The sequence below is a fragment of the Phoca vitulina genome, unplaced genomic scaffold (genome assembly GCF_004348235.1).
Source record: "Phoca vitulina isolate PV1807 unplaced genomic scaffold, GSC_HSeal_1.0 scaffold9, whole genome shotgun sequence".
Taxonomy (NCBI): domain Eukaryota; kingdom Metazoa; phylum Chordata; class Mammalia; order Carnivora; family Phocidae; genus Phoca; species Phoca vitulina.
In genome coordinates, this window is record NW_022589712.1 from 21843913 (window position 1) to 21865800 (window position 21888).

Here is a 21888-nt window from a genome sequence, read left to right on the forward strand (position 1 = left end):
AAATTTCAAATGCCTCATTCCTTTGGTATAATCAAATCCTCCTTGGGCAAAACAATTTTCTTCTAGGTATATTGTACTTCCTTCTTCATGCGATATCAAATTTAATACACTTGTTACTGTAATTCTTACACATTCTATCTTCCCCTGCAAGGAATCCTTATAAAAATATACAGTTTAAAATTCTAAATTTGGTTTAATGGCAATCAAACAGAAAAAAACAATCAAGATTCCCAAGAACTATTCCTGGATGTATCAGGACTTTACCAACATCATCAGGCAGGCAGCTGTGTTTTGCATTTTTGCATCCAAGTGCTTTCCCTTCGGACTACCCTTCTCTCCTTAAACTTTTAAAAATGTATAGAATGAGAATGTACAAACACACCAGCGTGCTACATAGAACATTTTGCAGCTTGGTGACAATGGTCCGAGCAAAGGAGTCAGCCTGCAAGTATTTAGCACCTACTGTGTGCTGCATAGTGTGTGAGGCCTTGAGGAAAGGAAGAAAGTTAACGCTGCCCTCGAGCAGGGCCCTGGCTGGTGGGGAGAGCTCAGGGAGTGGCTAACCCTGCATTGGGGTGCAGAAGGATTTCCGCATGGTGACGGACTGAGGAGACACATGTCCCGAAAGACAAACAATTCCGCACGTGAAGAATGGGGAAGGAACAGAGCATGTAGCAAAGCAGAGAAGTGAGAACACACAGCATTGGGGATGAGATGAAGTGTCGGGTGCGGGGACCCGGCCATGTGACTAGAGGTGGGTGGGAATGTTGGTGACACAGGTGGGGGGCCGTGCGGACAAGCGCTTTGGGTGAGATTTTGACCTTTCATTCTATCCTGAGGGCACAGGCAGGATCATTGAAGATTTTCGTCCAGAACTAGGAAATACACTGAGCTGCCACTGAATCCAAGTAAACGCAAAAAAATTCACGACCTCCAGCCCCTACAACATGAATCACAGGAAAACGACTCCGGCCCTCATTGGGGGGTCTGTGCATTATTATCGTGGACAGAAGAAGATTATCTGTTTTCCCAGGCCACAAAAGATAAGAAACAGCACCCGCCAACTTCTTCGTATCTATAGGATGTGATGGATGGGAACTAATCTGACGGTGGCGATCATTTCAGGAAGTGAGTCGGGTCATGGTGCTGCATGCTTGAAACTTAGCCCGTGCTCGGTGTCAGTTCTATGGCAAAGGAAAAGAAATGCAACAGCGCGGGAAAGGGAAGGGCAGTGGGAGCTGTGAGAAGCAAGGACCTAGACCACAGCAGAAAGGGACAGCTGAAGGTCAGAAGACGCAGACAGGAACGCGGGGGAGCCAGCCAGGGCAGGCGGATGGCAGGGGCCCCACGACCACCTGAGGGGTGGCTGTGAGCATGCCATTCGTTACTGTCGCTAACAACTTCAAATGCGTTTAAGTTGAAACCAGTTTGTTGTGATGTTATTCTGCCAGGCATAAATCAACCCTCTACTTGGATGAGGAAAGTGGGGCCCGTGAGTCAGCCCGAGGCCCCATGCCAACAGGTGGAAGGGGCTCAGCCAGGAACAGATCCTCCTTTTCCGACTCTGAGCCTAGTTTCCTTGCGCTAGTCCAAATGTTAGAGTATGTTCAATGCGAGAAGGCAGGGAACTGTGACAAAACATACGCAAGAGCTGCAATTTAAGAATGATTCTCACTCAAAATACAAAGTCACACGATGGTGGTGAAGGGGTGAGCATCCTCCCAGCTGCTGGTCGCCTGTGCTGTTCCAGAGAGAGGTGCTGGAACTGTATCGAAAGCTGTGCTTCTGGGTGGAGGGGGCCTCGGAGGGCTCGTGGTGCCTGGGGCTCATTCCTAGTCTCCTGAGTTTTCTTTGTTGCCAACTCACACCAAATCGAATAAACCAGAATAAAATTCGTGCAGTCCTTCTGACATCTTCATAAACTAGCATCTACCTCGGTCTGTTGGTCTAATTTGTCCAAACCCCCGATGCAAGACTCCAGTCCCTACTCTGGAACTGGACCTCCACACTCAATCGCTGTGGGAAAATGCCAGGGCTTCCCTAATCCTCCTACTTCTTGTCCCTTCCCCCGGGTTTGTACTGTCCCTCCATCTGCTCCCCACCTGCCATATCAACATATGTCCTTTGTACGCTTGGTCCCCTAGTTAATGAGCCTCTACTGGAATTTCCAGCTGATTTCTGGTCCCTGATCACCTGATGGCATATCCCAGCACAGACAGCTTCAGGATAATGGATTGGGACAGTTGCGTTTTCACAGACGCTGTGACCAAAGCCATTTGGCTGTCCTTCCCAGAGTCAGCCTTTGTGGCCAGAATATAACACATTCCCCTGAAAAACAATATTGCATGCAACGCAAAGGGTAAATTGTGTTTGGCTTTCCTTCTGCAAAGAAGTCAATGGGAATCAGATTTGGCATGGCCCATGCCTCATGAGTTGGCAAATGGCCAACCATACACTCAACCCGACATGCTTTTGTGTGTCAAAGCAACGTTTTCCATGTGCAGTTAAGCTGTGCATGGGACTACTCTCCGATAATAAATAAATAAATCTACTTTCCTTTTTTTTACCTTAGTTTCCTATCTATAAAAGCAGAACCGATCATTTGAAATGTTTACATAACTCACTGGCACATGGTGAGAAATGTACTACATTGGTAAGCATTTTTGAAGATGAAAGGGATGTGATTGAGGTATGTATAGCATTCTGAAAAAATAAATCACTTATCTCGAGTCCTGCATTTATAACATAGTTTTGTGGAACTTGATTTTGTGTTAAAACAACCCAGGCCCCCAAAAGGACATTAGAAGTTTTTTTGAGTTTTGAGGCTTCGTGAAAAGCTTTGCTGGAACTGCTGGGGACAAAGCCCATGTGTGTTAGTATAAGAGACACCTTTGTTTATAGAACCTTAGGGTTGTGACAAAAACTGACACAAGCCAGGAAATGTAAAAGTTAACGGTGGTACTTTTGTGCTAAATGTATGCTAAGGGGCTGCTAGTTTTTCACAAAGTCTGGATTTTAAGGACAAGGTTGGCTTTAATTTCCAACTCTCTGGCTTTTTTCAATGAGAGTCATAGTCACACAGTTATTTAAACAGATGTCTTTGAACTTCCTTCTTTTAAAGAAGTGACCCTGAGGTTAATGAACGTAAAATGCTTATTGTTTGAGCAAATGAGTTGGCTCCACCTCCTGACGTCCCCTCTCTAAGTGCCACAGACCGAGACGAAATTCTTACACAGGAAGCCCAAGATACTTTCACTCTTCCACCACAGGTCAGGATTGGTCATCTTTCCTTGTATTCCCTTATTAAAAATGCCCTAAATGAAGCTGCTTATTAAAAAAAAAACCAAAAACAATGGTCGCCAAATTTCCATTACTGAGCAAATAACACCCAAGTATATGAAATGCAAAGAGAGGCATCCAGCTGGTGGTAAATTAAAGGCAAGCTGGGTGGATAAAGTTTTAAGCAGATCCTGGTTAACGCCAGGGAATCTAGTTGGGGGCCTCTCCACAGTAAGTGGATACAGAATTCACCAGCACTCCCAGGCAACATCTCACTGAGAGATGCTTTGTCTACAGGTCAACAAAGGCCTCCACTAGGCCAGACAGAGCATTTCTGTAAATGACACAAGATCTTTATGGTTCTAATAATTATTTACTTTCATATCGCAACAATCAATTCTCTTCATAACACACAAAGCAGAGGAAACCTGCTTTGTCTGAGCGGCTTCATAAAGATATAAAATCTCTCCCTTAGACTGACAATGGGTCTTAACAGGGGTGTGCAGTGGAATCCTCTGTGAAATGTTTTTGTTGTTGTTTTACTTCAGCTATCCCTTTTTCCCAAGGGAGATTCTGAATTAGTAGATGTGATGTGGGGCTGGGATGGTGATTGATTGATAAATATATAGGAAGAAAGATGATAGGTAGGTAGGTAAATAGACAGGCAGACAAACAGATATACATAAACAGATAGGTAGGTAGGTAGATAGATGGATAGACAAATTTTAATTCTACAAGTGATTTTGATGGGCTCTCCATTGCTCCTCTCTTAAGTGGTATATGGCCACAACATTCAACTGCCAATAAAAATTAATTCATACTTTCTATGTAAGTACTAGCACACAATAAAAAACGGACCTCAGGCTTTATTTCAGCCAGTTTTTGAAAACGCATCTTCTGCCAGGTGCTTTGCGAGGTGATGAGTTCACAGAGAAGACATGCCCCTGTCCTTGGGGAGCTGTGGCCCTGGTCAAAGAGGCAGACACATAAAGTAACATTACAGTTTACCTGCTAATGTGCTATAATTAGGTAGGAGAGTGTTGTGTGGGAGTAGAGGAAAGAGAAAACTAATTCTATCTAGAAGAATTACAGAAGATTCCACAGAGGAAGGGACACTTGAGCTGGGTCTTACTCAAGGGGAAGGCTTTTCAAGGTGGATGCAGAGAAGCCAGAGACTTCCACAGAGAAGGATCAGCATGTTTAAATGATGTGTGTTTCTAGGGGGTATTAAGAAGTGCAGAATGGCCAGTCCACAGGATGTGTGGGTGAGGAGGATGGGGAGAAGGGCAGTTAGGGTGGGGCATGAGGCGCCCTTGTGTGGGGGTGATGTTACGGGTCAACCAAGACGAGGGCTGGTCCTTTGGAAGCCTCCTTTGTTATTCTGGGGGAGGGGGGAGCGCTCCAACCAATACCTCATGCTTCATTTGTAGAAACATTTAGAGTTAAAAACCCTCTGTCACTTTTTCAAGTGATCCTCACAACCACATGAAATAGTTAAGTAAAATATTATTTAAAAAGTTTTATTGAACGTTATTGTTCTCGTTAAAAGGTATGCATTAAGCCCAGTGTAAAAAGCACCAGTTATTAACCAAAATACTCAGAAAACAAGCTATCAAATCATCCCTTTGCTTTAATATTTAAGATCAGTTCAAAATGATCTTAAACTCATCCTGAGGTGTGTCCGTGCATGTGTGTATGTGTGTGTGTGTGTGTGTGTGTGTGTGTTTGGAGGGGAGAAGTATAAGGTGGAACAGGACCTATTTCTCTATCACTAAAAAGCAGGACGCCTGGGGGAGTCACATGATATAACAAATATAGCATCGGTGTCTAATAGTGGCTCTGACCCAGCCAGTTGGCACAGATAGTTAGTGACGATTAAATCGTAGCAGTGCTATTTGGGGTCTAATAATGTACCTCTTCTGTTATATAAAACTTGACAAGGGATGCTTAACATCTCTTATTAGTTAAAACTCATATGTAAAATCTCACTAGATAATACTTTTTGCCACTGTGGTGAATCTTCACTCAATATTTAATTTGCTTGGGAGACACTGGAGGAGAAAACACGCTTCCTGATTAGGAAGTAGGTGATTCGTTCTGCATGGAGCACTGGGTGTTATGCACAAACAATGAATCATGGAACACTATATCTAAAACTAATGATGTAATGTATGGGGATTAACATAACAATAAAAAAATAAAAAAATAAAGAGTTGTGAAAGTGAAAAAAAAAACTAATGATGTAATGCATGGTGATTAACATAACAATAAAAAATTAAAAAAAAAAAAGGAAGTAGGTGATTAAGTCTCTCCAGAGCTGCCTTCTTTGATCAGGTCCACAGACTCCAAAAGGATGGATTACAGAAAACTTGGATTCCGTTTACTTTGTTCCTATCCTGATATGTTGTCCAGAAGCATGCTCTTGCCTCTGTTTTTTTCTTGCAGCTGTATCCTTGGAGATTTCACTCACTCTCACAGCCTCTGGTCCCACCTGCCAGCAGAGAAGTCCCCAGCACAAATCCTCAGCTAGATTGGCCTGATACTCAGGGAGAGGAGGAGGGGGCAGAAAAGCCAGCTTCTTACTCCTATGAGGTAGGTATTTCTGAGGGTTCGTCATGGTGGTTCTCACCGTGGTTGTCCATTTGAACATTCTGGGCAACTTTTAAATGAATACCAATGTCCTGACCCCTCTCCGGGAACTCTGATCTAATTTGTCCAGGGTGAGGCCCAGAGATTGGTATATTTTAAAAGCTCTCCAGGTGATTCTAATGGGTAGCCAGATTTGAGAACAACCACTCTAATTCGTTGGAGGACACACAGATGGCTCTGATGTGCCAACTGGCCTCAAGATGCCTACAATCTGGTTGGGGAAAAAAAGATGCAGATAGAGAGTAATCTCAGAGTACTGTGAAGTACAAAACTGTGTGGTGAGTTCTTTTAGTGCCATGAGAAAAGACAGGGCTCCAAGGCCAGTCGGGAAGATGGGGTGTGTGCTGGGCCTTGAAACAGGCTGAGGTTTCATTAAGTTCCCTTAATAAAACTGCCCCATCCCCACTGCCACGACTCCAACCAAGCACCAAGAGGACTTCATTCTTGGGAGCTTCCATCTTGCCTCTCTCCCATTCTTCCCATGTTTATGCCTTGAAATCATCAGTCTTACCAGGTCATGCCTCTGCCTCAAACCCTTCAAAGGCCCCTGAGAGCTCGTAGAACTATGTCAAATCTCAGACCCTCCATGATTGGCCTGGTGGTCTTTCTCATTACCACTCCCTAGCAAGATGGCCTTGCTTTTGTTCCTCAAATGTCCCAATCCCTTTCCTGCCTTGGGGCTTCCGTCACTCTGCTGGTCACTCTGCTTGGGACACTTTTTCCCTGACTCTCAAGGGACTGATTCCTTCTTACTCCTCAGGTCTCAGGCTGCATGTCACCTTCTCAGGGAGGCTGTCCTTGACCAGCCAGTCTAGAGTAGCCCTCTACACTAACCTCATTCTCTATCCACATGCCAGTTTATGAACTTAACAGCACTAATCACAACCCAAATATTTTATCTATTCATTATTAAGTTTTGCTTTCCCTGCTAGAAGGAAATTCTATGATGACAAGCTCTGACTCGTTCCCTGGTGTCCATGCTAACCAGCACAGTGCCTGGCACAGAGTTAGTGATAAAGAAACAGCTGGATATATGGATGAAAGAATGAACGGCGAGGAGGGGAAGGCATTCTAAAGTGGGAAGAGTAGCAAGAACAAAGAGAAGGAAGGAGAACATGTACGTGTGTTTGTTTGTATCGAACACACAGAAGACCAGACCCTTGGGAGTAGAAGGTACTGTGGGATGTAACTGAGGATAAGGGTGAGCAAGTCATGTACGGTTACTAACAGCTGTTACTAATGAAAGTCAGAGTTGAAACTTCACATCTGTTAAGGTGTAAAAAAACTGTACCAGGACTGAATGATTCAGGTCTAAGAAAGGAAATCATGTTTCTAAAATCCAGAAGGTAATGGAGCATAATTTTAGTCACTATACATAATTAAAAGATTAAATATTTGGGAAAAATTGGTTTATGTGAGGAAATTCAAAGTGTAATTTGGGGGGGATAGCTGGATGTTGGGGGTCTATCTTCTATAAAATAATTATTCAGAGCTACTTATGGAAAAAGTCTGTACGTACTTTATGTCAAACAGTAGGAAAACCTGTTAACCTATCTTTGAAACCATAGCTTCTTTTGACATATCTATGGAAATTTGAATAAATGAGAGTGTTATTTCACAGCATGTCTTCCAATCTTGTCGTGGTTCAGAATCATGGAGAGTCTGAAAAGAGGTAATGTACAATGTAACATGTTAGCATTACTCGGGAAGGATCTAGCCATGCACAGATGTGGTGAAAACAAAATCCCCATAACTCTGTGATCTTCCTCTAACCATGATCTTTCTCAAAGAAAATGAAAGAGTAAAATTCTTCCACATTCCAGAAAAATTTGTCTAAATATTTAACTATCACTTAAAAATTCTTCTATGCCTCTTTTCATAATTTCTGTTAATGATCCTAACATTACAATATCCTTCAAATGAAATTTTTAAAAGATTTATTTATTTTTATTTTAGAGAGAGAGCGAGAGTGGGGTCGGGGGATAAGGGGCAGGGGAGAGGGACAGAGAAACTCAAGAAGACTCTACTCTGAGCGCGAAGCCCGATGCAGGGACCCTGAGATCAGACCTGAGCTGAAACCAAGAGTTGGATGCTTAATTGACTGCACCACCTAGGCGTCCCCCCTTCAAATGAAATTTTTGAATAATTTTTTATAGCCGTAACAAATCTCATAGGTGGACTCTATCAAAAAGTATGTGGACTCTGAGAAACAAACTGAGGGTTCTAGAGGGGAGGGGAGTGGGGGGATGGGTTAGCCTGGTGATGGGTATTAAAGAGGGCACGTATTGAATGGAGCACTGGGTGTTATACACAAACAATGAATCATGGAACACTACATCAAAAACTAATGATGTTATGTATGGTGATTAACATAACATTAAAAAAAAAAAAACACAACATGCTGAACAACCCCCCCCAAAAAAGTACTCTATTTTATAAAATGTATGAATGTTTGTGAAAGAATACTTCACAACTACATTTTTTTCTTACCGATGTACCGATCTCTAATAAACTATTCAGATATGTGATAATATCATGTTTGACACTGAAATTTAAAAATGAATTTCCTTTTGAAAAAATTGCCCTGAATTAATGAAATGACATATTTGATTTAATTTTAAAACATTTCTTATATGCTTACTACATCCCAGGCACTGGACTCAATGCTGTGGAAGATATGAAGATGAAGAATCACCAGTCTCAAAGAAATATGATAACACAAAAAATGCTGGGTTGAATTTTGCTATCATCAAAAGATCTGGATTCGAGTTTATAAATCACACACATATTTGTTGAGTTCGTACTCAGCCTCAGTTTCCCCATATTTGACGTGGGGAAAATAATCTTTACTTACCGAATGATTGCAAGTACTAAAAAAAAAAAAGAATGGTTGCAAGTGTTAATGATGTAACACATGCAAAATACTTAAGTTGATGCCTGGAACATAATAGGCATTCAAAAGATAAGCATTTTTCCCTTCAAGACATTTAATATTCAGTTAAATATGACTTGCCTTTGTTATGTATGTTCTTGATGTCTGACTTATAAAACAGAACTTCAAAATCAACTTTTTTTTACATATAAAATCTAACATCCATTTTTAACAATGCATATGAAATGTTAGTTTGGATCAATGAAATCTGCACATTACTCTTAATTTCAAAGATGTAATTGAATTCCATCCATTTCCAAAGCTGACTAAGTCTAGCTGCCTCTCCTTCTTTACTGCATCTGATGGTGATGCTAATGAGCAATGAAATGCCCCAAAGCCTAGAAACAAGGAAGGAGAAATCCTGGACATAGATGACACAGATATATAATTTCAAAATAAGCAAGCTCTGATATTTATCCAAGTGAATAGTTTGCTAGTTCTCCCAAAATGGCTTCTATATGAGGAAATAGGAAATGGAGAAGAATTCAGGAGAGGAAGAATAGGGTGAAAATGAAAAGCAAAAATGAAAACAAAGGGATTTTAACAGTGATTCCCAAATCTGAGTTCTACACCCTTTTACTAGGCATCCCCCGGAGAACCTGTGGTTAATATGACCAGGAAATGCTGCATTCTAGATTCCATCTTGGGACTTCACAACAAATATTAGCACAGGCAAGGAATTCTGCGCTACTTCTATTAGCATGTTAAGTAAAACCTGTTTAACAGTCAAACTTAGCAATTCCCAAAATTGCCTAACATTGAAATCTCTGTGTGTGTATGTGTGAAAAGGGAGTGAGATTTAATACCCTATGGCATTCATGTGCAATGACATATCATTCAGAAAATGTTGGGTTACTGATTCCCCTTCTCTGTCACCAAAATGCTTTCTTGCTGACTCTCCATATCTCTTCCACTATTTCTTCTTGACCCAAGCAAGCCATCTGACAAGAATTCCTATTTTATCTTATGGATACAGAAAAACTCATTTTGCCTTTGGAAAGACGAGTGGTTGCAAATAAAAAAACCACTCAGAACTAATTCTAATGATCGGGGGGAAAAAAACCCAAAAACCCAAAATTTTGTTTTAGAAACAATGACTTTGTCCTCCTTCTCCACACTCTTAAGCCAAGACTGTTGGTTTATTCTCAGGAGGTCAAAGTCTCCCCAAAATTAGAGTACAAACTCAGAATCAGACCTATAAATACAAACTGATGGTTGCTAGAGGAGAGGGATGGGGGAATGGGCAAATGGGTGAAGGGAAGTGGGAGACACAGGCTTCCAGTTATGGAATGAAGAAATCACGGGAATAAAAGGTACAGTATAGGGAATATATCAATGATATTGTAATAGCATTGTATAGTAACAGATGGTAACTACACTATGGTGAATACAGCATAATGTATAAACCTGGGGAATCACTATGTTGTACACCTGAAACTAATGTATCATTATTTGTCAACTATACTAAAAAAAAAAAAACACCACTAAGAAAATTTAGTACCACTTCTCAAGTACTTTTATGTACATGAACCTATATTTCCTTTGACTTTTTTGTTTTAAAGGACAGTGATTTCTACAATAATAATGGCACTTTGAAAATAGACATTCCAGAAAGCAAATTCTTTATTAAATTTTAATCTCTCCCTGAGAAAAATATCTTTACATGAATCTGAGGTGCTCTCAGAAATACTTATTTGGGGGCGCCTGGGTGGCTCAGTTGGTTAAGCATCTGCCTTCAGCTCGGGTCATGATTCCAGGGTTCTGGGATCGAGCCCCGCATCGGGCTCCCTCAACAGGGAGTCTGCTTCTCCCTCTCCCTCTGCCCCTCTTCCCCAGCTTGTTCTCTCTCTCTCAAATAAATAAAATCTTTAAAAAAAAAACTTATTTGATGAACTATAAAATGCTACAATAGCACAATGGGCTTCACAATAAATGCAAAGGAAAATACTGTAATTACCGGTTTTATAGCAAATATTCAGTAATAAATATTTTTATGACGTAAGAGGCACTTCAGAAAATAAGAATCAATTCCTTTTTTTAATTAAAAAGAAAATCTGTTTGAGATTTTTATTAAATTTGTTAAAAGAGCTAGCAACACTACATTCCCCTACATTGACGCTTTTAATCCCCAACCGAAAAATGCACGCACAAGTACATATATAAAATGCATTATATTTATGCAAATGTATGCATATGTATGTATGTGTGTATATAACATTATTATATTTCTAAAATGTGTCACGGTTAACAAAATTATAGCTACTAAAACCAAGATATCATGAAAGTAGGGGATTAGAGGGAAAAAATTTAAATTGCACCAAATATAGTTTTCAAACATAGTCAAATGTCCTAGAAAGCTCTCATTTCCAAAACAAATTAATTCACATAGGAAAGTCTACTCCATTAGGTAACCCTTCTCCCGAATCACCATCTGTAGTTGTTCAGGAACATGACGCTGGCAGCCCGAGCTGCTAAGGTAGATTCTCCTAGGAAAGTTTTTTGAACCAGTTTGAAATAAAATGTGTTTGTGCTTACATTTTCTTATATACAGCCTACCTTTGCCAAAATTATTTTAATGCTTAGTGGCATGTTTCTCTGGACCTGGTCTTATCTCCATCTGTGTTGAAAAGATTGTCAAGAACCATTTGAAAGTCTCTTTTCTGTACATCACCTATAGGATCCCACACAGGCTGGGGGGCCAGGGGTAAGGAAGCAGTAAGTGCTGTTGGGTTTACTGGGATGAACTAAACAAAGCAGATTAAAATAGAAAAGATTTTAAATGGGAGGTAAAAGAACAAAAAACCCTGCATTATCCCAAATCTATGGTTAGTAAGGAATTTCGTGTGTGCACATGTGCCCGTGTGTGTGTGTGTGTGTGTGTGTGTATAAGTCATCACTGACAGCTATTAAAGTTAGTGGGTAACAGAGAGGTATTTCAAGCTCAACAAGTCCAAAATAGAACTCATTGTTTTTCCCTTAAAACTCCCCTGTACTCCACATCATAGGATTATTATTATCTTAGATTCTCACTAGAAACCCCACAAGTCTGCTTTGATTGGTCTCCTTTCCCCTGCCTCCTTATCTACTCATCAGACTCTACTGATGCAATGCACCCCTCAATCCTTTTATCCCCATTTCACCACTGATCTCAATTTCCAGTTATGTTCTTTTTTTTTTTTTTTTTTTAAAGATTTTATTTATTTATTTGACAGAGAGATAGCGAGAGCAGGAACACAAGCAGGGGGAGTGGGAGAGGGAGAAGCAGGCTTTCCGGCGAGCAGGGAGCCTGATGCGGGGCTCGATCCCAGGACCCCGGGATCATGACCTGAGCCGAAGGCAGTCGTTTAACGACCGAGCCACCCAGGCGCCCCTCCAGTTACGTTCTCGGTGCAGTCACCTGACTGGTGTCCGACTCTAAGCGCTTACCTTTCTACACCGTCACCCTGCTGCGAGAGCCATCCTGCTAGAACACATCTTGATTCATAAAGAACCTTGCTTGAAATTTTGGATGGTTCTTTAAACAGCCAACATGCATTGAGAAGGACCGTATGCCAACCACTGTACCAAACTTTACATGTAGTATCTTATTTTCTCTTCACAACAATCCTGTGAGATGGATACAATTATGGTTGGCACTCACAAATGAGAAAATAAATTCATAGGTTTTAGATAGCTTGTTCATGGTCACTGGGATGCCAGGTGGCAGGGCCCCCAGTGTTCATCTCAGATGATCAGATGCTCTTGATCATTCCCTTATAAACCCTCCCTCAATCTGGTTCCCAAATAACCCTCCAGTCTTTTTTACAAGGAGCTAGCAGACTGTGAACTTCTCAAATTCAGTTACTGTGCCTCAAGGGTCAAAGCCTGTAAGTCACTAGGCTAGAAGGTAAGGGGAGGGCACAGTGGTTCTCCCAGCCATCAGCTCCCTTCCGAACAAGTGTGCCTCCTATGACCCACGCATGGTAGTGGAAACATCCTGATCTCAAGCAATGAAAAATGCGCCCCACCAAGGCTGCAGAACTTTTTATAATACTCTGCCCCTGTAGAATATGGAATAACATTTCAAAAGCATTGTTTTTCAGACATCAACCGCACACTACTAATCAACTTAGCCGCAACATCGCTTCCACGACTCATTCATGAGCACCACTTGAGGAAGGGGAGGGAGAGGAGCAGCGAGGGGACACGAAAGCAGGGACAGAATAACTTGGACCGCAGCTGTAGTCACAGACCTGTTTTTGGTAAAGGACCACCATTTGAGTTGTTACAGAATTTATAAGAAGAAACAGTCACACACACACACACACACAAAAGAGAAGAAGAAGAAAGAAGAAAGAAGAAGAAGAAGAAACAGTTAGATATTGCTAAAACTGCCCTGACATATTCCACATGCACTGTTTGATAAATATTTGATTGTTATTCCAGGAAAAGCTTTTAAAGGAATACATAAGCCAGCAATTATGGGAAAGGGATGTCTCCTTCTCAGAGATAGTAGGAATGCCAAAGACAGCTCTCTGCTGCTAAGGAAAGGTTGGACAGACTCACATGCTTGCTGAACTGTGCAGACAGGCGTAAAGAGCCAGAGTTCCAGGCAGCACACTCTTCCTGAGGTGTTAACAGCAGAAACCAGGCAAATATCTTCACCACAGTGTTCTGTGTGATGTCAGTAAATGAGAGGCACTGGGCTTTGTGTGTGTGTGTGTGTGTGTGTGTGTGTGTGTGCGCGTGCGCGCGTGTGCGCGCGTGCACGTGCACGCGCGCGCACATGTACTCATAGTTGCGTCTCTGCCTCACAATTATCCAAACCCCAACCCAGAAAGCCCTGCTGGAGGAAAGCCTCGAACCTGCTGGTTTAATGGTGAGAACTGTGCCCAGCTCCGAACTGCTGGCCTCTGCCATCCGGGGCCTGAACCCATGGCTGACTGGACAAATTTAGGCAGATATTCAACATCATTCTCTTGTTTAAATCAAATGGAAGAAATTGCAGTGCTCCAAGTTCACGGCGGAGAGGGCGGGGGGCGGGGGAGGTCTCGATCTAACGCTGAAGGTATTTCCAGGGTGTTTTTGTTTGTTTGTTTGGTTGTTTTTTTGTTTTGTTTTGGTTTTCTTTTTGGCCACTTACCAGTACTATCTTAAATGCCTTCCCATAGTCAATACAATTTATTGAAGTGTACGTGTGTGATGCATGTTTACATTTCCCTGCTCTAAGAGAGGCTGTTTCTGTCATCAAAAAATTACCATGAAAAATGATCACTGACAGTCACTTGGCCATTATAAGAAAGATGTTATTTCTGAAGTATTCAAACAACGTAATTTAAAAGCCTGTTTATACATACCTATATTGGAGGTTTCACCAAAAATTTGAAATGATCTAGAAATTGCTGCTTTAAAAGCCACTTGACCAAGTGCATAAATATTCTTAAGTGTGTCAGGAGCAGAGGTATTTTATTAATGGCATTTAGGAGCATAAATAAATATAAGTACAAATTAAGAAAACACTTATCCCCCTAAGCTATAGCTAGCCAAAGAGTAAATCATAACCCTCAGCACTTTTTATACCAATAAAAAGGCTGCTACAGTAGTTCCTTTCCTTTTCTTAAATGGCCTTTAAATAAATACATGAGTCAGTTAAGAAAGGCATTTACTTGAATTAAAGTGATAATTCTGCCAGGACGTCAGTATAATTAATTGTGGGTGGCAGAAGTTTTAAGTGAGGCTGAATTAGGGATTCTAGTTTATTTATTTTTTACTCACTCTACCTCTATAATTAGAGAAGTTTTTGGTGGATCTTGAAATTGTGCCTTGTCATGGAATATCATACCTACATGCTCTTATGACAAGCCTTATGGCATACTTTTTTAATGACCAAAATGGGGGGCATAATGTATACACACACATATACATCATATGCATTTACATCAATCCAGCCTCCTTCCTACTACTACTAATGCTACTACACACACACACACACGCACACGCACGCGCACACACACGCACATGCACACGCACACACATGCACGCGCGTGCACACGTGCACACACATGCACACGCACGCACACACACACGCACACACATACACGCGCAGACGCACACGCATGCGCACACACATGCACGCGTGCGCACACGTGCACACACATGCACACGCGCGCACACACGCGCGCGCACACGCACATGCACACACACACATACAGTCCCCCAACACTTGTTTTGTTTCCTCCACAACCCTGAAATTCTCCTCCCTAATATTTCACTGTTCCAATTTATTTCAATGCCTTCAACATCAAATACAAAATTATTTTAGTCACAGAGTTTTAGTCCTGGTAAACTATTTCACAAAAGAACTCAAAACACTCTGCCTTCAAAATTTCTGCTTGCTTAGGCTACCTGCACCAAGGACTGAAATGGCCACATGTCATAAACGTGTTTTACTAAAAATGGGTGGTCTTACTGTGTAGGACGTGTTTTAAACGATGCATCCCAGCGTCTAGAGACACTGGGAGGCATCACTATGAAGCTGACAGCAGCTGAGAAACTGAACTAATGAGTTTCAGGAGACAGAGAACCCACAACCCATTTGGGGGAATTCTGTACTTAGTGTCAATAACACTGAAATGAGGAGCGGATATTTTCTAAAAGTTCAATACAGCAAAGAAAAAAAAAGTTCTGCATGAGAAATAATTTTATGCTAATCATTTAACTGGCATTAGAATATTTCAACAGTTATATTTGTCTAGCTGGCAAGTAAAGATATTAAAAACAAATACATTTTTTAAAAAGTCCATACACGATTGGCCACTCATGTCTATACTCCTGAAATTAAAACCTCAGAGGATACTGAGACATTGTCCACATTTCATCCTAATGTGAAGACGAAGCATAAGACCCAAGCACTCGTCTGCTATTATGCTGGGCGTATTGTAATGCTGAAAAAAAAAATTGTCTTTAGCTCATTAACTCCATCTACCTTTTGCCACCCCTTCGTAATAGTTTTTTCATCAACTGTATGCATTTTTCACCCTCTGTTCTGAGCACAAAAGGATCACACAGCACACTTCGCACAGCCTAAAGAAAATAACAGTGCAGTCTGGAAAAAGGTGAATGTGGAATTAGAATCTGCATCCCCAATTACTGAACTTCAAAGCAAACACCGATCGCCTGCTGGACAATGCAGCAGGGTTAGCACATCCCATGTCTCCCGGGCTTGAATGATGAAGTGCAGAATAAGACCAACAAATAAGACCAACAAATAAGCAAACCTTCTGCAGCAAAGGATGCCGCCTGCAAACGAGCCCGGAGGCTGGGAAGCATTCACGCTTGCTTTACCTACCGGCATTGTCCATGTCTCAGGAGCGGCGAGGCGGGTTCTGCAGCCTGGCAGCCCGGGAGCCCCAGCTCCTCTCCTGGCTAACGAAGCACCCTGCCCTTCTTCTGATTATCAGTCCTGCTGGCAGCACACAGAGCATACTTCATGCACTGTCTGCAGGAGACACCGCCAGGAAATTTATATCTCCAAGGATGACAAACAGCCATTAGCTCCATTACAGGCTGATTAAGAGAGACTGAGCCTATCAAGTGGATACTTGAATCCACTGGGGGTTTCACCTCTGTTCCAAGCAAAGGAGAAAAAAAAAATCACTGCAATGTTGAATGTACTGCACATTTCAGGAAAGAAGTGCACATGCTATGCAGAACACAGTGCTTTTCCAAAAGATGCCAGAGCAAACATGAGCAGGAAGAGGCACAGATAATTAAAAGGTAAAAAGGAATCTTTGAAACTATAATAAATTATCCTGTCTTTGAGGTTGATCTAAATGTGGTCCAGCCTTTATCACTGACATCATCGAATGACTGGGCAACTTTTCAATTTAGGATTTTAAAGTTTGTGGTGGTCGTTGTCACTGTCATTGGGGGGTGGGCAAGGAAGAGCAGAAAAACCATTTTAAAATAAAGGCAATCTTTAATATTTCTGCACTAATTAAATGTTAAGGAGCTGAGTATTGTCATCATGTTTTAGCTATGTTTTCATCATGACGAGTGTCCCTATTCCTGGTCAGAATTTCTGCCCACCTATCCTAAACAGAGAAATTCAAAGGAATTTCATTAATCGTCACCAATAACACCAGAAAGAATTGTCAAAAGATGTCAGGGGACTCCACCGTATGTTACAATCTGTAGCCACCTAAGTAACAGAAAGCTGAGGATCAAGAAAAACGCATTTACGAACACAGGAAAGTACACTTCTTTAATTTGGCTGTGCAAAGATGCAAAGTCACCTAAAATGCCTTACGACAGCAAGGCATAAGGATGGACAGAGTGTTGAAGAAATGATGTGCCATGGCCTGGGGCTGTTAGGACATTAGGTTCTGGGGACAGCACCACTCTCTTTTCTGCATTTTCTTAGATAGAGTAAAAACACTGACAGTGCCCTCATTTGACCTATGATACGGTGAATCCACAGTACAGTAAGGGTGTACAGCTTTTCTATTTGACGAGATTTAAAAAAACAACTACCAGTTGTGGTGTTATCATACCCTCAGGGTTGTTCAGTTGGAAAAGCAATTCATTTAGTTCACATTTCCGTCTACCACTGGAATTCCTGGTGACAAATCACTTGCAATTATTTATAATCTTGCCTTCCATTTCGACAGCTTCGAAGTAGTTGTTTTTAACCTCACTTCTCGTTTTCCTATAGATTTGAGGTTCCTTTACTGTTTACACAGAATACACCATTTATGATATCCATGCTAGTACAAAAACATTTTCTTCAAAGAAAAGTTGAATTTTTGCACTGAGACTTTATCCCCCTTATTTCAATTCTGTCACAATTTTGAAGATACATCACTCTATGAATTTCAAGAAAACATTCTTCACATAGTTTTGTTTAAAATGCCTGGATCCCATAAGACTGAAATCACTGTGGCTTCCATACTTCAACTACTTGCCCTGATTAAGATTGCCAAGCACCCAGACTGAGTGTCATCGGTAGAAATCTAGGGCAAGCTAGCTAGGAGTTAACAGGGAAATACGAATGACAAAAGGAAGAGGAACATTTCATGAAGTTTGAGATTTTGGTAAGGAGTAGCGAAGAAGTGTTATGTACTGATGGTGCATACTAATATGAATATATTTGTATTAGCTCTGTACACGGTTCAAAATGAGACTCTTGATTATTTTCATTAATACAATTCAGTCACCAAATTATAAATGGATTGCGTGCCAAACGTTTGTTTTGTTGGTAATTTGAAAAACACTTGTTCTCATAAACACTGGATTAGGTTCCAAGGACAGACCATTAAACGCTGCCTAACTCATGACGTGATTTATATAATAACCATAATCTCTTATACACAATTCCAAAATCCAGTTCTGAAAATCTTAAGGTTCTTTGTTTTTTTAAAGTAGGGCTCCAAAATACATGTGTGCCACAACATGACTTGAAGGGATGGGAGGCTATTTAAGATCTTTGCTTATCTCATTTTGAGTAAATAACATGTTTTACAACAAGAATTTTAATGTTATTGTTATGAGAATCTGTTCGGGCCCTGCCGGGGATGATATGCAGCATTTTGTATATGCATTATGTTACCTTCCTAAAATGCAAAAATTCTGAATTCTCAAGCACACCTGACCCCCCAAGGGTTTCAGATGAGGGACTGTGGTCCTTCAGTACTGTTTTGCAATTTAAAAGGGTGGAAAATAATCCTTTATACTGTTTTGCCACAGGCCCCCCTTCCTTATTAGGAACGCCCTAGCTCCCTCCCTCACCTGATGGGGACCCTACCCAAACTTCTCCAGCTGCTCTGGAAGATGTCAGAGATAAACAAGGGATGAGCAACAAAGAAAGATGTCTTGCTCTAATGAAACCAATGCCGAGTGGCTATTAGAAATGAAGCTGTTTACAAACAGCATGAATTGCCACATACCCATCTGCTCCGTGTCCCCCTGCACGCGCCTGCCGCCCCCCACTGCCCCTCTCCCACTCCTACCTGCCATCAGAAGGTGGCATTGTAACAATGAAAAAGCGCAGCGAGGGGAACATTTCCCTCAAGCTCCAGGGAGAATCCACTCCTTCCCTTGATCTCATTCAGACCCATAGTTAACGTGCTCTAGTTGGGGAATGCCTGTATGTGAAATGTTTACCAGGCCCTTTCTAATTGTCCCAGAGATGCTGTGTGGCCCAGTAGGAGCATCAATAAGTCGAAAGTTCTATAGCATGTTTTAAACATAAGCTTAGTTCCTGTTTTTATTAACCTCCTTAGCTCTCTTCAGATCAGACTAATGTTTGACGCCAGTGGTAAATTTGGAGCACCTGCATCCCAAATACCCTCAGTGTCATCCCACCTACAGAAAGAAGGCTACAACCTGTTACCGGGGGCGGGGGGGGGGGGGGGGGCGTGTCTAAAGGATTGTTGGCCTGAGGTTGGTCGCGAGATACTTGCGATTCCAGACCTGACCAGCTAAGGTAGCAACAACAAGGCTCCCAGTGGGCATCAAGCACCTTCAAACGCGCACCGGCCGATAACCTGGCCATTATCACATCTTTCTTCAAAAAACTCTACTAGCAACTCTCTCTCTCTCTCAATTTCAAAGAAGAAAACATCATGTCTTCCTACAAGAGTTCTGCTTATTTCATATTATTTCTTAACTTTCTTATGAGATGCTTTCACGTGTTGGGGACACAGATGGGAGCTGGTGGCAATCATGCTCTCCCTTTGCTGACTGTAATCTGACTGTAATCCAAGCCCAGGTAGCCCAAGAACAGCACCCCCCCCCAAACTGTGGGGACCAAGAAGCAGACACATTTTTCCAAGAGGTGTAGCAACTCCCAGAGTTATTGGTTAAAAATACCATGGTTTGGCTTTCAGGGGACCAAGTGGGATACTTCTCTGCAAAGTTAGACTTTGTTCCTTAGAATGGAAAAATTAAGAGAATGAATCATCCATTGCTTGGCCCAGCAGATCCCTCGGACACCCAGATCAGCCTATCAGCCCTTCTTGATCTTCTCACTTTCTGATTCACTCAAGGAAATAAAGAAGTGCTAGGGTATTGACTACCAATTAGGAAGTAGTCAAGCTTGCTCCCAGTTCCTTTGGGAATAGATTCTACTGGAAATCTGTTCTGAAAAGATTTCAGATACTGCTTTTACTAGAACAGTTATTGTATACTGATAGTGACAATGAGCAAAGTGCTTGGATTTATAACTCTCCTAAGTACTAAACCAAATCCCTGAACTATTAAAAAAAAAAAGAAAAAAGTTCACAGGAGGAAGTTTTGTGACAGAGAGTATTTCCAGGAAGATCAGGGCAAAAAAATTAGACATTTATCTAATGTTCTATTGTCTGGACTTTAGGAGAATACTCACTTGACATGCCTATGTTTTCCATTATTCCTAACCATTCTCCTTTGAGATTTCTCTTCTGGTGTAAAGTGGGAGGGGGTGCCTCCTGAATTACTTATTAACATTTGCTTCTCTTCCCTTGTACACAGTCCTTACAAAAAGCCTTCTATTCACACAGACTTAAATAACACCTTAATGTGAAGCCATGACACTTGTCAGCATACTTGGGACTTGGCTTGGCATCTAGACCTTAATGAAGCTATAAGTATCAGACATGGTCATCTGATATGTTTGGACTTTTGGTCAAGGTGGTTTGGTGAGTCCACACTTGGACACCACCCTTCTGCTCCACACACACAGCAAGGATAGATAAAATATTAAACAGGTAAGTGACAGCGAGGCTTTAAAAAACTAGATAACCACTTCCATGAATCAGAAAGGAGCCGAAAGTTCAAAGTAATACTGAGGCTTCTGATGAGGGTGCTGTGCTCAAGGTGCAAAAGAGAGGCTAGAGGCCCAGGCATGACTCCTGCGTGGTGATGGGTTTCAGAGAGCTCCGCATGAGAAAGGCGGGGTGAGAGCCAGGCTCCGCTTCAATGAGGTCCCCTGAATCAAGAAAGGAAGTTGGGGAAAAAAAAAAATGGCTTTTGACCCATTTCTAGAAGCCATGACTTTATAAAACCTAGATGGGCCCAGGAAGGATAACGTCTCAAAATCAGGAACAAAATCAGCTTCACGCTGGCTCCCTCCATACTCGATCGGCAATATCCCCATCAAACTCATGCAGAAACCCCAAGACGTCAGCAGAAGAGCCGACTCTAGACTGGAAGAGCAGAGGGCAAGGGAGAGGCAACTTCAAACCACAGAACTATGAAAGAGGGGGAGAGAAAGAGAGTCAAAATCAAACCAAAAAAGCAAAAAACAAGGCGAAACCTTCCACTCAAAATGAATGTGCAAGCTGAATTCCAAATTAAGATTGCTAATATTTCAAAAGCAAGTAAGTAAAATAATCAATAAAACATGATTTCAATCTTGATGATTTCAATGTTATGGAAGAGTCTCATAAAGATTTTTTTTTAATAACTGTGTTTATCAAAGAGATAAGTGAAAGCATGACATCAAAAGCAAATAGAAAAAAAAGGAGACAAAAATACAAGAATATGGAAGATAACTCGCAGGAAATCTTGGAAATAAAAGAATCATGACATTGAGACCGACATAGACTTCTCATTAGCAATCACTGATGCCAACAGGCAAGATGCTGAAAGAAAGAAACTGTCAACCTTGAATTTCACGTTAGGCTATCCTCCCATTCATGAGCAGAACATTGACACCTTCATAGACACAGATACAGAGACTAAAACTTACTAAAGGATGTACTTTAGCAAGATGAAAAGTAAACCCAGAAAGAAGGCACAAGATGAAAAACAATGAGTTAGAAGCTGGTAACATGTATTAGTATATTTAAATAACTATTGATTGTGAAACAGTCATTTCAAAATTAACAAAAACACTGACAAACAGAGGTCAAACTGGAAAACCATGACAGAATATGAGGGGGATGTTCAATGAGAATTCCAAGTGTGAATGAAAAGAAACATTGGATAGTTTTAGATTTGGATTCAGACATGATGAGTAATTTTAGATTTTAAACTGGGATTTATTTATTTATTTATTTATTTATTTATTT

At 41.3% G+C, this 21888-nt stretch overlaps 1 protein-coding gene across 1 annotated transcript in view; it reads right to left on the reverse strand.

Annotated features, from left to right (window-relative positions):
- Positions 1 to 18729, reverse strand: part of PHACTR2 (phosphatase and actin regulator 2) — a 196171-nt gene extending 177442 nt beyond the window's left edge. The window contains exon 1 of the mRNA XM_032407752.1: positions 16188 to 18729. Coding sequence (XP_032263643.1) covers positions 16188 to 16200 — 13 coding nt within the window. The 5' untranslated portion in view covers positions 16201 to 18729. The remainder of the gene's footprint in view (positions 1 to 16187) is intronic.
- Positions 18730 to 21888: the final 3159 nt, after the last annotated feature.